The sequence below is a fragment of the Paramisgurnus dabryanus genome, chromosome 3, assembly GCF_030506205.2.
Source record: "Paramisgurnus dabryanus chromosome 3, PD_genome_1.1, whole genome shotgun sequence".
Taxonomy (NCBI): Eukaryota; Metazoa; Chordata; class Actinopteri; order Cypriniformes; family Cobitidae; genus Paramisgurnus; species Paramisgurnus dabryanus.
Genome location: NC_133339.1, coordinates 37,715,714 through 37,728,907, shown reverse-complemented (window position 1 = coordinate 37,728,907; position 13,194 = coordinate 37,715,714). Strand labels below are relative to the sequence as shown.

General features: G+C 39.8%; 2 protein-coding genes across 8 annotated transcripts in view; both read right to left on the bottom strand.

Annotated features, from left to right (window-relative positions):
- Positions 1–6,850, bottom strand: part of kank2 (KN motif and ankyrin repeat domains 2) — a 34,697-nt gene extending 27,847 nt beyond the window's left edge. Inside the window, exon 1 of one of the 3 annotated variants that reach the window (XM_065252582.1) lies at positions 6,758–6,850. The gene's annotated coding sequence lies outside the window, so the exon portion shown is untranslated. The remainder of the gene's footprint in view (positions 1–6,757) is intronic. The other 2 variants (XM_065252521.2, XM_065252710.2) reach the window with 2 other exon arrangements.
- Positions 6,851–7,791: 941 nt separating this feature from the next.
- dock6 (dedicator of cytokinesis 6) overlaps positions 7,792–13,194 on the bottom strand; it is a 50,578-nt gene continuing 45,175 nt past the window's right edge. For all 5 annotated transcript variants that reach the window (XM_065252962.1, XM_065252991.1, XM_065253062.1 and 2 more), the window contains 9 exons: positions 13,063–13,194; positions 12,926–12,940; positions 12,352–12,477; positions 11,260–11,349; positions 10,242–10,478; positions 10,022–10,165; positions 9,836–9,942; positions 9,466–9,639; positions 7,792–8,944 (listed from right to left, as the gene is read on the bottom strand). In XM_065252962.1, coding sequence (XP_065109034.1) covers positions 8,902–8,944; positions 9,466–9,639; positions 9,836–9,942; positions 10,022–10,165; positions 10,242–10,478; positions 11,260–11,349; positions 12,352–12,477; positions 12,926–12,940; positions 13,063–13,194 — 1,068 coding nt within the window. In that variant the 3' untranslated portion in view covers positions 7,792–8,901. The remainder of the gene's footprint in view (positions 8,945–9,465; positions 9,640–9,835; positions 9,943–10,021; positions 10,166–10,241; positions 10,479–11,259; positions 11,350–12,351; positions 12,478–12,925; positions 12,941–13,062) is intronic.

The window sequence follows — 13,194 nt, the reverse complement described above, 5'->3', positions numbered from 1 at the left end:
AAATTTATTTCTACCTCTGGGTCTGAACTTCAAATGAGTAGTGTTGTGTAATATGTAACGTTAGGTATGCGTTTTTTTGTTGTTGTTGTTGTATTGTTCAGAGCTCTGTACATTGCTATAGCTGTAGTTTTTGTGGTTGTATTACAGAGATGTTTGTTTATAACACTTTAAAACTTAATGTACGAAACCTATGTATTTTCTAGCTGGGGGAATTATATGCATTCATGTGATCGCCCCCTCTGGTATTTTAGACGCCCCCTCATCAGCGCTCGGCTGGCGCCGGCACTGCTAAAGCTGTTACCTGTAAATTTAAATCATGTTTTTTATTAAGTACTCGGTATCGGTATCGGCAAGTACTGAAATGCAAGTACTCGTACTCGTACTCGTATTCCAAAAAAGTGGTATCGGCGCATCCCTATGTTTAGTCAACACTTGTATTAAACTTGAACTCAACTTTCATACAAATATGGGTTCAAGTTTACTACAAGTGGTACCTAAACACATTTTTTAAATACATTTTTAGCACATTTAAGTTCATATTTATGGTGTCTATAAAATAGCACAAATAAGTACACTTAGATAATCCTAAGAAGTACTAAAGAAGAATTGTTAGTATATTAAGTACAAAATTAGTGCGCAAAAATAGAGCACTTTGGAAGTGTACTTAATTTCACCTGGGAAGGTAGCAACTAGAGCAAGTTTGTATGTACATTTTTGTTGCATCAACTCACAAAAAGCTTTGATATATTTACGGTAAGAAATGTACAAAATATCTTCATGGAACATGTTCTTTATATGACTTTTGGCATAAAAGAAAAATCTATTTTTTGATCCATGCAATGTATTTTTGACTTTTCTACAAATATACCCGTGCAACTTGCGACTGGTTTTGTGGTTCTGGGTCACATACAATACCCATGTATACTGTATAGATACACACAGCCACGTCATTTTAGATGATTTAAGACTACAGAACCAATGGATCAACCATACCACTGCACATTTTCCACCACAAATGAACACGTTTACTGTACAGCAATTACTAAACAAAGGTTTCCAAGCTATTGCGAGATGGATGATAACTACACAAGGGTAGTTACAGGGGTAATGGTTGACTGAAAACAACTGCGTGCATGCATATGTACTGTACACTGTATGAGTTCAGCCTCAGAAAGTGTTACAGGAAAGCAATTCCCCAAAGGCTTCAAAACGAGTTGGTCACTTCCTCCATGCCTGGGAGAAAGACGGACCAAAAATTAGGGAGGGATTATGGAGGGAACGAGAGAAAAAGAGAGACCAAGAAAGAAACTATTAAAAATAGAGAGAGAGAGAAAAAAACAAAGCAAATTTGGCAGGAAGATGGGGGAAAAGGGAGATAAAAGAGTGTAGGTCCTGAAGCAAGCAAAGGGTGATTTCTATGGAAATGTCTAGAACAAAAATACTTTCACAGAGAAACAGTGATCCAGACTGCTTTTAAAGTAAGAAAATCCTAGTGTGAGTCATAGCAAATGCCATTGGCTTTAGGTTTGCGCTTCTTGCTGACCATATGCTGCAAAATAAGCACAGCAGGAGAAGATGAGGCTTAAGAAATCTTAGCTAAATCTCAGGCCTGTGTGTTGAATAATACTGTGATTTGCCTGCAAAGTTTGTGATCCTTTTTGTGCATCGCACTCAGGAAAACCGTCAGACAAAGCGGAAGCTGTGTTGTGCCTTTGAAGTAAGGATGTTTAATAATTCTCAGTCCTGAGGGTTTAAATAATGCATGCTGGCCTAATAAATTTACACAGATTGTGTGTATATGCACGTCTACATAAAAATACCACAAAGAACGTGTCCCTGTAGGACAGAACACGGCAAGCAATTTTGTGTTTAAAAGACGTCTGATAGCAGTCCAAACACGGCTCAGAAGTCCAAGTTAAAACAAGGCAAAGATTGGGGTAGTCAGTGAAAATTTAAGACACGTCTAACCATAAATACATCAAATAAATAAATAAAACCAAACACCCTGTAATCACTGTTGACTTCACTTCCATGACGGAATATCATACATCTTGCAAGTTTATTTCGGCTAGAAGTGGATTACTCATAGCCGGACTGCATTGGGTCTATAGTTAACCTAGATGGTGAAATGGCGGCTATTCCATGCTGGAAAGCTGCTCTGGTGGTAATATCTCCATTGGTGGTCCAAAGCTGTTGTAGTGATAACAGATCTTGTCGATATCCAATCGCGGACGAATGAGTGATCTACACGATGGGCAATGATGGGGCTTAGTACTTCTCGGCTTGATTAAGATGTTACGTAACAGACCTGTTAACTTCCTTCAAGCTGTCACAGTCTTTCATACAAGACCCCAGACATCATTACCAATCCTGGAAACTGTCCTGCCACTGAAGTCAGCATGCCCAGCACATATGGTGCTGTTTTTTACATTAGGGAGTGGTGTGGGGAAAAACACTGCATCCACAGAAACAGCATGGGATGAAGCCAAAGCTCAAGGTCCTGGGAGGGGCTTCTCCCTACTCACGTTACGGACGAAGCAGGAGAAGAACAAACACATGTTGGACGCCATTGGTCATTGTGCCGACCTTTGAGAGGAAATGGCCTGCAGGGTGGAGTTAGGCAACAGGAATCACCACAGACATCCAAATTTACCCCTCCGAAATATAATTCAAGGCAAGAGCACGGGGATTAGGGGTGATCAACGGAAGAGAGGAAATATAATGGCAGACGTGTTGTAAGCGTAGTGTCATGGAATAGCGGTAAGGTCACGAGTGTTCAAAGGGTGCCAATGTATCACTGCGGTTGGAGCAGCTGTGAAGGGGAGACATCGGGGTTTAGTCAGACTCTGCTTGGTAATGTAAACAAAGAGTAAAGAAAGCAGATTTCATGACTAAGGAAGGGAACGTTTACAGGTTCCAGCCTAGTACAGTATTTGTAAAGTGACCAAAACTTTTTCAGAGTAGTCTACTCTAAAATACTACACTGACAGGGCTGAATCCAGAGTTACCGAGGAAAGATGCATACCTAAAGTGAGAAAAACAGTATGTTTCAACTTTGGGCAAATGAGGTCATTGATCATTTTTACATGAGACGTTCCAGGCAGCCAGCAGCCCACACCTCTGAACACATGTCCCACACATGGAGCAGACAACGACGTCTTTAGACACACCTTTACTCTGGGGACTCTGTACTAAAATTTCCATCCTCCTCTACAGTTATGTCCAAACCGGATAAGACGGATCTTTATGGAAGATAATAGCTCCCTGCATTCTTGTCTCACCAAATGGCAAGGAACATAGAGCTAGCATGCATGCTTTTTGATAAGCATGAAACTTTAAGAGCATTATAATGATTCTAGTTTACAGTACAAGGAACTAAACCAGTTATAAAATGTTGCTGAATGAACAGAATGACAGTGACTCTTTGTGTCCTTAATTTTAGTTGGCGTTTGGAAATTAGTTACAGGATGAACTGAACAAGTGACAGTCGGAGTTACACACCTATCAAACCGAATAATACTCAGTGTACAGGAGAGTGAACATGACATGCCATAAAAGTGCTGAGAAAGTGCTTATTTTGGAGACATAGCTTCCCACTGTCATACAGGTCCAGAGGAACATTTCATTTTTCATGTCATAACTCATAAGAAATAGTGATCTCAGTTATGCAACCTGTAATTAATAACATTGTTTTACGATAGTTGTTTTTACAATAGGAGGAATTAAGACAAGAAAATTGCTGGCGTACAGTAGGCATACAGTTATAAAGCTGTCAAAATAATGTGGACAGCATAGTTCAAACAATTTGGATTTAGAAGAAATTAATAAAAAAAATTGGGTTCTCTACTAAAAAGACCAGATAAAACAAGCAGAAACTGGATTGTTGGTTTTAGCTGATCTCCCAGTCTGGTTTTAGTTGGTTAAGCTGATGTAGCAGGCTGGTTTTAGAGGGTTTTTGGACACTTCTCAGCTGGTCTTAGCAGGTCCGGCTGGTAGACCAACTGACCCACCAGCTCAAAGGAATATTTCACTTGTGGTTTAAAATGATATATTTTTAATTTTCTTGGGTGAAAATTACAATCGTTTCGCTAGATAAGACCCTTATGGCTCAGTTGGGATAGTTTAAAACCCTTTAAGGGGTGATTTACATATACCGTCTTTAACGCTCTCAAGTCGTTATTTCATATGGGGTGGTGATTGCGCAGTGAATAAGAATTTGGTGTGAGAGACCTGCATTCGAATCCACTGTGACACACCATTGTGTCCATGAGCAAGACACTTAACCCCTAGTTGCTCCAGAGGCGTGCGACCTCTGACATATATAGCAATTGTAAGTCGCTTTGGATAAAAGCGTCCGCTAAATGAATAAATGTAAATATCAATATATGCGCGTTCATAATGGAAATGACGCAGTCGCGATGCGCACATGGTGCGCTGCGTTTGTTTTTTCCAGGCACTGCATCGAGGAAAGCCCGGAATACCCTGCAGGATTTTTGCACTCTTATAAAATCATTACCTTATCATACTGGGCGACATAGATCGTTTAAACTTGGGAACGACAAGCATGAAGACTGTACGATGATGACAGTCATGCTGAATTTCTGACACTGTTAGAAAACTATCGTAGGCTATCTTTGGACGCCAGATGGGGAAAACGTCCATCTTTGAACATTTCTCACTGTACGACATAGGACCACCGATGAAGAGCCACGATGGTTTCACAATGGCAATCTTTCATCTGGGACAGCCAATATCCCGGGCTTTAAACATTTAAACTTTTCAGAATGCCGCAAGCACACTGCACATCATGTGACAAGAACCTACACACCTACATTTTCCACACGTTTTTAAGCGTGACATGTGAATGGCCCCTAAGGCTGCATTGAAACCGTAAACTGTTGAGGTCCACTAAAGTCCACTATATGGAAAAAAATCCTGGAATGTTTTCCTCAAAAAACTTAATTTCTTCTCGACTGAACAAAGAAAGTTATAAACATCTTGGATGACATGGGATTGAGTAAATTATCAGGATTTTTTTTAATAAAAGTGTAGTATTCCTTTAAACCAACTTGACCAGGCTGGAAGCTTGGCTAAGCTGGTACTAGCTGGTTTAAGATGATCCTCCAAGCAAAGATGGTTAAGTTGGCCTGCCAGTCTGCTCAACCTGACCAGCTTAAGCTTAAACTTGGCTTGTCAGTAGGGAAATTGAAATCTCTGACTTTATAGACTTATCTGGTAAATCTAAACCAAGTTTAAATCATTTGAGATCTCAGTACCTGATGTGACCGTCTTTTTTCTCAGTATAAAAATCTAAGTTGCAGGAAACATATGCAGAAGTTTCCAGCTGGTCTCCATTTAATCTCACTGGTGTCTAGAAACAATTGAGATCTTGAGGATGTCCGTCATAAAGGTACACAGTACACACTGAAAAGTGTAAACAACGACAACGAATTACGTCTGAGTCTCGTAGCCATGTGGCTAATTTCATTAGTCTTGCAAACACTTTGACGCCCAGCGTGTGGTCCTTCGTACAAATGGGCTTTTTAGCCGAGCATTCCTGCTCGAGGAATTCCACGAGCTCACTACGCGCGCGCCAAACGACACACATTCCACCGCCGCGCGCTTCTTCTCATGAGCACAACGTCGTGAACGCTTTAACATATATACTAGCTATTAGTTAACGTAAACATACGATAGCGAGAAAACGATTCAAGTAACCACAACAGAAAGTTGCATGTATTAAAGTTTGAAGACACACAACAAATTAAATAGTACTACCAAGAAAAAAACTTGAATTTGCTTAAAATAATTTAATCATAATGAGGTAACAAGTATTTTAAGTACAATGAAGATTTTAAAAAGCTGTATATTTATCTTCCCCTGCATTTTCACAAGTTGTCAACATATTTGAGGTGATAATCTTCAGCATGGCAATTAAAATAGCTGCACAAACAGTGTAAGACAACACGAATAAACAACCAAGGGCACGTGTTTAACCAAACCATTTCTACCCGGCCAAATTAAAAAAGGACGAAGCCCATGAATTCAAAGTCACTGCTGCAAAGTGATGAACATCTGGAAGTCATGAAGAGCTCGAGCAGTCCCACCCTCTCCCCAGAGTCACAGCAGTCACGGGGCTTTTATTTAATGAAGAATTTACCCCTAACCGCCATTAGCACTCGTTTAAGCAACCTTACGATCATTAGGACTAGACGTTACAAGAACATTTTACACATAAAGCAAAAGGTGTTTTCTCGCATAATTTGACCAAATAAAGCGACCGAGCGGCTATTTCCAAGAGCGCAAATTACCACAGCACATGAAACATCATTTCTACAATATCACTTTAGCTATACTATTGAATATGAACCAAATTCTGCACGCTTTTATCTAAACTAGTTTTACACTTGCGCTACACTACCAAAAGCATTGTGCGCGCTTCCCCCATATAAATACCATACAGCAATACCAGTCATATATCGACCGATGCAAAACAGATACTGCGTTTCAAATAAACACCATATTACCTCCAGTAATACGTCACGCAATAACAAAGGTTAAAATAAGTCGCTTTAAATGGTGAATCCCCACCGCTGACCCGTTACTTTGAAACTCAAGGTAAAACCGTGCAGCACAAAGACTGAAGCATCATTGAACGCAAATGGAAAGCGACAATGTATATCTCAATAAATAATTTTAGATAAAATAAATGAATTAAAAACAAAAGATAAATAAAAAACCATGCACGTATTCTTACCTACCCCCGTCCAGTCCCCTCAACGTTTAAGGCCAGCAGTCTCACTGACAGCGAGACAAAAACACTGCGGCCAAATCATGCACTAAACCCCATTCTCCTCCCCCCGCTCTTAAAGAGCCAACAAATCCATGCACTTCATTCCTCATAATCCTCATCAAATATTTACATTTTTTTATTTGCACTATTAAGATCTTCACAATTTAAGCGATGTATTTTCAGTATCACAAAAAGATTGGTCAATAGCGATCATGGTGTTAGATAAAAATTAAATTTAAACAAACAAACAAACAAAAATAATAATCCAAATATCATTACTATGTACTGAATATATATATAGATTTTTTTTTTTATTATACCGCACAGTAATATGCAATTTGATAACAAAATAATGCACAGGTTTTTATAAGGTGTGTTAACGTCATACCGCACTGCGCAGACCGTTTGCCGTATGACATCAAAATACCGCGAGAGCTATTGGAAAGCACAGATATCGGATCGCTCTCGCAATACTTTGAGGTCACACAGCGTAGCGCCGCATGCAATCAAACACATCTAGTGATACCCTTGAGCCATGATGTCATAACGCCCTTACGTCATGCTCCGCTATAAAAGTCCGGCGGCAACTAACAAGTAATAAAGCGTTTGGTTAATGTGTTATCAGGTCGCAGATGGACATGCGTCTCTCGTTTATGTGAATACAGCACCGTCCATATGGAGTTTGCTGTGCGTAGCAGACAATAACCACGTGATATGTATGTAAATGAGGGGTACGATCGTTAAAGCATCTGTTTCAAGCATCTGTTTTAAATAAAAGATCTAAAAGCCCGCCTCATTATAGATAATTAGTACAAACCGGTTGTAAGCCGGTCTGTAAATTATTTTTTAGCCAGACAACCTCAGCTCGAGTTCATTCGTTATGTATCAACACTATAGCATTGTTTTTTTTTAGCATACCTTTCCATCTACTGAACTTGTTGATAAAGTAGTGAAAATGTGCAATTTTACTTTTTTCCATCTGCTACTGAACACACAAATTTAGAAGAAATCTCTTTTAATACAAAAAGTAAATGTAGAAAAGAGACGAACATATCAGAATAAATAAAAAAACATTTTGGCTATTAAAAATACAGTATTTCGTCCAGCAATTTGCAAAGTATACAGTCAAACAGGAGAAGTCACAAAAACATTAAAATAGTGCAAGACAGATCAACACAGCAGTGTATATTAGACTAAAGTAGTATTGCTAATTCAAGGCAGTAGCTACATTCAAAAACCAAATCCTTTATATTCACAAAATGCTTATGTAAATCAGTTTTTCTTTTTCCAGTTTCAATACTTGTGCATAACGTAAATAATAAACACATTTCTGTCTATTTAACATAACATTAACACTAAAACCTTGTCTAAATGTGTGATTCTGTACAGCATTGGCCAATATTTATAGCAGTCAGTGCAGAAACTAAGTTAGTGTGCTCATCTGCTAGTTAGTGCGCTTTGAAAACTTCCATAGTTAATAATGACTATATATGCTTTCATCCTCTGCTACGTCTGGTCTTGAAAAATGTTTATTACTTAACCAGAGTATTATTTTAAGTTTTAAAATGGTCTACGCAAAAGATGCTAACTAGATTAAATTGGTAGTTCATCTCAAAGCGAGTCTGTCAGTGGTCTGGTCAGTCTTCAAAAGACAAAGTTAAATCAAAAGGAATTACGAGGATTTCTACTACAACACATTCACAGAAAAATTCCTGGAAGGAGTGTGGCTTTCCCTTCTTGCACTCACACAAAACAACAACAACACAAACAAACAAACAAGAGGAGGAAGTGTAGAGGAGTATCTGAATGCCGTGTGCTGGCTAGAGCCTAAAATTATCTCTAAAGAAGTCGAGTAAGAGTTTACTTCCCTACTAATGACTACTCTGACCAGCTAAGCTGCTTTGCCCATGAAGATTATAATGACTATGTTTACAGTAGATGACTCCTCAGAATAAACACACTTGTGCTTCTTCACTCGCCCAGGAAGAGAGAGAGAGAGCATGAGAGGAATGTGCAGTTTGTTAGTGTGTGGTGGGTGCAGGGGTGACATGGTGGAGCGAGAGATCAAGTCTGGCTCCACATCCACCCGCGTTCCAATCTGCCACACCTCAGCACTCCACCCGACGAAAACTGGATCGGCTGAGAGAATTCCTGTGAAAAAGAGCAAAGACCAATAAATCCCCTCGGGTGATGCTGTGTTTATTGGCTGTCACTGGGTGATGACCCTAACTGTTTGTCAATTTCAATACAAATGTTTTTTTTATATATGATTCATCGGCTGCACCTCTATCATCTGCTGTGTCCGAAATAGCCCCCTATACCTTTAAATAGTGCACTCTCCATATTGAAGTGGTGTCCGAAATGATAGTGGACATCACCGAGTGCATTTATTCAATCCTTTTATGTACCGAAACATACACTTAGCAACCCGCTACTGCTTAACAAATTGAGGTAGACTATATTATTAAACAAGGGTATAGAGGGCTATTTCGGACACAGCCTTTGTGTTTTGTTTTAGCTACAAACAACACTAATACGGGCCACCTCATGCACACACAGAAAAACACAGCTCCTAGCTCCAATCTGATTTGCTTCTCAACTTGCATGATGGGGGTAATAAGTAGATGGGAAACAGTCTAGTGGTCATGTAAGGTGTATATGTGTTGCGTTACCTCTGTGTTGGTGGGGTTGGTAGAGGAAGTGGTCTGTAGAGTTGAGGGATCTTGCGGTTGATAAGAGGAAACAGAGCTTCTTTCAGTTTGGTATAGTTACGCTCCAGCTCTCGATGGTATTCCTTCTGATCTGGACCGATCAAAGACTTGTTCTTCCTGAGGGCATCCTCGCACCTGAATACATAATATTGTAGTTAGTTGGTTAAATGCATAAGAGCCGCGCATAACAGACACAGTGGGAGTCAAACTAAGACCCAGACCAAACCAAAGGGGCCCAAATAAGTCTGAGATTATAAGAAAGAAGTCTCATGATCGAATTATTAAGATGGATTACAAGTAAGCATGAATGTGTTTCCAAGAATATGTGCACCTTTTGGTCAAGTCTTTAAAGCAGAGACGCAATTTATTGTGATGCCGGAAGAGTTTGGGATCCTCTGGAATTTCAGACAGGAAGACCTGAGCCACCTCCAGCGGACCCTGTGTGACAACAATGATAGGTTCACGTCTACAAATAAGGCAGCAGCATTGGGAAAAACGTATTTACTTTTAAGATTACCTGATTAACAGTGGTGCCCACACAACCCTGGAGCACCATCTGGAGCATCTTTGGGTCAGAGGGGTCCTGATGGGTGGCAAAGGCCAATTCCTGTGTTTTCTTCTGCATGTCCTCAATCGCCACCTCCATCGGCATCAGAATGATCTACAGCACAGAGGAAATTCAGTTGTAAAATCAGTATTTTGTATTTCAATATCTCAAGTTTAAAAGCACCCCACACCTCCTCTTTGTGGATGACGTTGATGCGTGTCTTGATGTAGGGGAAGGCGTGGGAGGTGGTGAGGATGGTTTTGCGTTTGTACTGCTCGTGCAGGTCGCCGTGGGCACGGCCGTCCAGTGTGAACGGCGTGCAGTACATGAACGTGCGCAGGTTGTAGTTCTTGTCGAAGTACGTGATGCGCTCCTTCAGCTCGTAAGTGTCAAAGAAGGGCTCCACGTATGTGATCTGAAGGTATGCCTGAGAACATAGCGCAGGGTCAATACATTTACCATATTACCATGTGTAGAAAAATACACTGATTTTATTAAACTGAAAAAAAAAAAACATGATTCATGACAATTTGAAGTGAAAACTAAATTGTGAATTATACGGATTTTAATCATTGATATGATCTTACTCAGTCAATATTAACGGGGACAATATTTCACAATACTTTTTTTAAAGATGTAAAATAAATCTTTGGTGTCCCCAGAGTACACATGTGAAGTTTTAGCTTAAAATACCCCACAGGTAACTAGGGTGTGTCCTTTAAAATGCAAATGAGCTGATGAAACGCAAACACTGATCGCCATGATGGTGGTGTGTTGAAACTGAAACTCAACTGTGCTGTCAATTATTTTTTCTTTCTCTCTCTCTCTCTGCACTAAATTGCAGTGCTGTGGTTGGATAGTGCAGATTAAGGGGGCGGTAAGATACCCTTCTGACATCACAAGGGGAGCCAAATTTCAATGCCCTAATTTTTCACATGCTTGCAGAGAAGTTACTGGGTTGATCTTTTTTACATTTACTAGGTTGATAGAAGCACTGGGGACCCAATTATAGCGCTTAAACATGAAAAAAGTCAGATTTTCATGATATATCCCCTTTAAAGATATCAAGGTTACAGTATATTTTCACAGAATGTCCTTTACATTATGTAGGATGATTTTATGTAGAAAACAGACTTTTGCTGGGTTTTCACAGACAGGATCACATTGGTGTCCTTGTTTGGTAAGGCTTTATGCCATGAGTATCTTACCTTATTGGGGTCCAGCTTGTTCTTGTCAACAGGGTTGGAGTCCTTAATGATCGCAACCACATCATCACCGAATCGTTCAGAGTAAAATTCCTACAACAAAAACAAATGATCATATGAGACGAACATGCATGGTTTGTTAGGACAGGATAATATTTTGCCTATATATAACAATTTGAAAATATTGAGAAAATCGCCATTAAAGTTGTCCAAATTAACTCTTTCCCCGCCATTGACGAGATATCTCGTCAATTAAGAGAAAACGCTTCCCCGCCAATGACGAGATATTCCGTCTTTCCGCAATACCGCTATTATCCACCAGGTGGCGCCCTTCCGCCATTTTTTAAAACCGGAAGTATTGCTCTATGGCAAGCGGCTGCATGTCCGTGTCTGTTTTAAAGATCGCTCTGAATGGGATCTCTATGAAAAGTCCGTCATAAAAATGGAATTATCTCTGCTTTTTGCTCAAAATATGGTGTTTTTGCAAAAACCTACCCATATTCAAAAGCTGATTGCAAAAGAACCACTAAAGGTAGGATGAAACGGTTTTTTTTGTTTGAAAGCAGAGGGTCTGTTCTTTCATTTGGTGTATTGTATGTTTATATATTAAAAGAAGAACATTTTCTGGAAGGCATTAAACTTTGGTGAAAATCATGAAAAACGCTGGCGCTGGCTGGCAACTTTTTTTAAAAACGCTGGCGGTGAAAGAGTTAAGTCCTTGGCAACACATATTACTAATGATAAATACATTTTTGATATATTTATGGTAGGAAATTTACAAAATATCTTAACCGAACAAGACCTTTACTTACAGGGGACATATAAGACTTTTTTAAGATGTAAATAAATATTTGGTGTCTCCAGAGTACATATGTGAAGTTCCAGCTCAAAATATCATATAGACCATTTATTATAGCATGTTAAAATTGCAGATTTTCATGATAAGTCCCCTTTAATATCCTAATGATTTTTTTCATATAAAAATCTATAATTTTGCCTAATACAATGTACTGTTGGCAATTGCTACAAAAAAATCCTTGCTACTTATGACTGTTTTGTGGTCCAGGGTCACATATTTGCTGTCATTATCCTCACCTCCAGTCTGTGCGAGATCTCTGACAGTTTGGTGATCGAAGGCTCTTTATAAACAAACTCCTGCTCATCCAGATCTCCAAAGCGGCAACCGTAGAAGCCCACGCGAAAGTAGGTGCCAAACATCCTCTGTGACCTGAACATTGAGGACACAAAGACAGAGCAGAGGCACTGAATACTAAATGACACATAAAAGCTAAACTAACATCACTTTACTCTGTTTCAGACACATCATGCCTAAGGGAACAGCACTGATGGGTTTTCGTATGCGAATCTGTACACATGTGCCCTGCAACAACACTGACTGCATCCTTGTAAGATGGCCTTACTTAGTTAAGTGTGTCAGAGAGTGAGATGAAACAGCTTGGCTAAGCAAAGTTCATCTCCGTGCACTCACCAGAAAAACATCCAGACATCGCGGGCCAGGCCACATGGAGACAAGAGGGGAAGCCCAAAGAGAAATGAAACAAGATGAAAAACAAGTTTTTAGCGGAGGAGAGAAATCATCTGCCAACACAAACTGTGCAGCACATGGTACTGATAAGTCCAAAAGCACAGTGAGATCGGTAAGCCCTACCTCCCATCCTGAACTCTGTGCGTGGACACAGCAGGGAACACATCGTCACCAAAACAGAGAAGGACATCAATCAAACATCCAACATCTCAGTAAGCCACACACATTGAACATTTTGTAATTCGAAATTTAACACAAACCTGATTGTATACTTTGTTAAACGCATCCTGCAGTTTGCCGTGGACGGAGGCGAGCTTCTTAAAATCTCGGTTGGCCTCGTGAATAGGACAGAGGATCTTATAAACCTCATTTATGGCCTCGTACATGGCGGC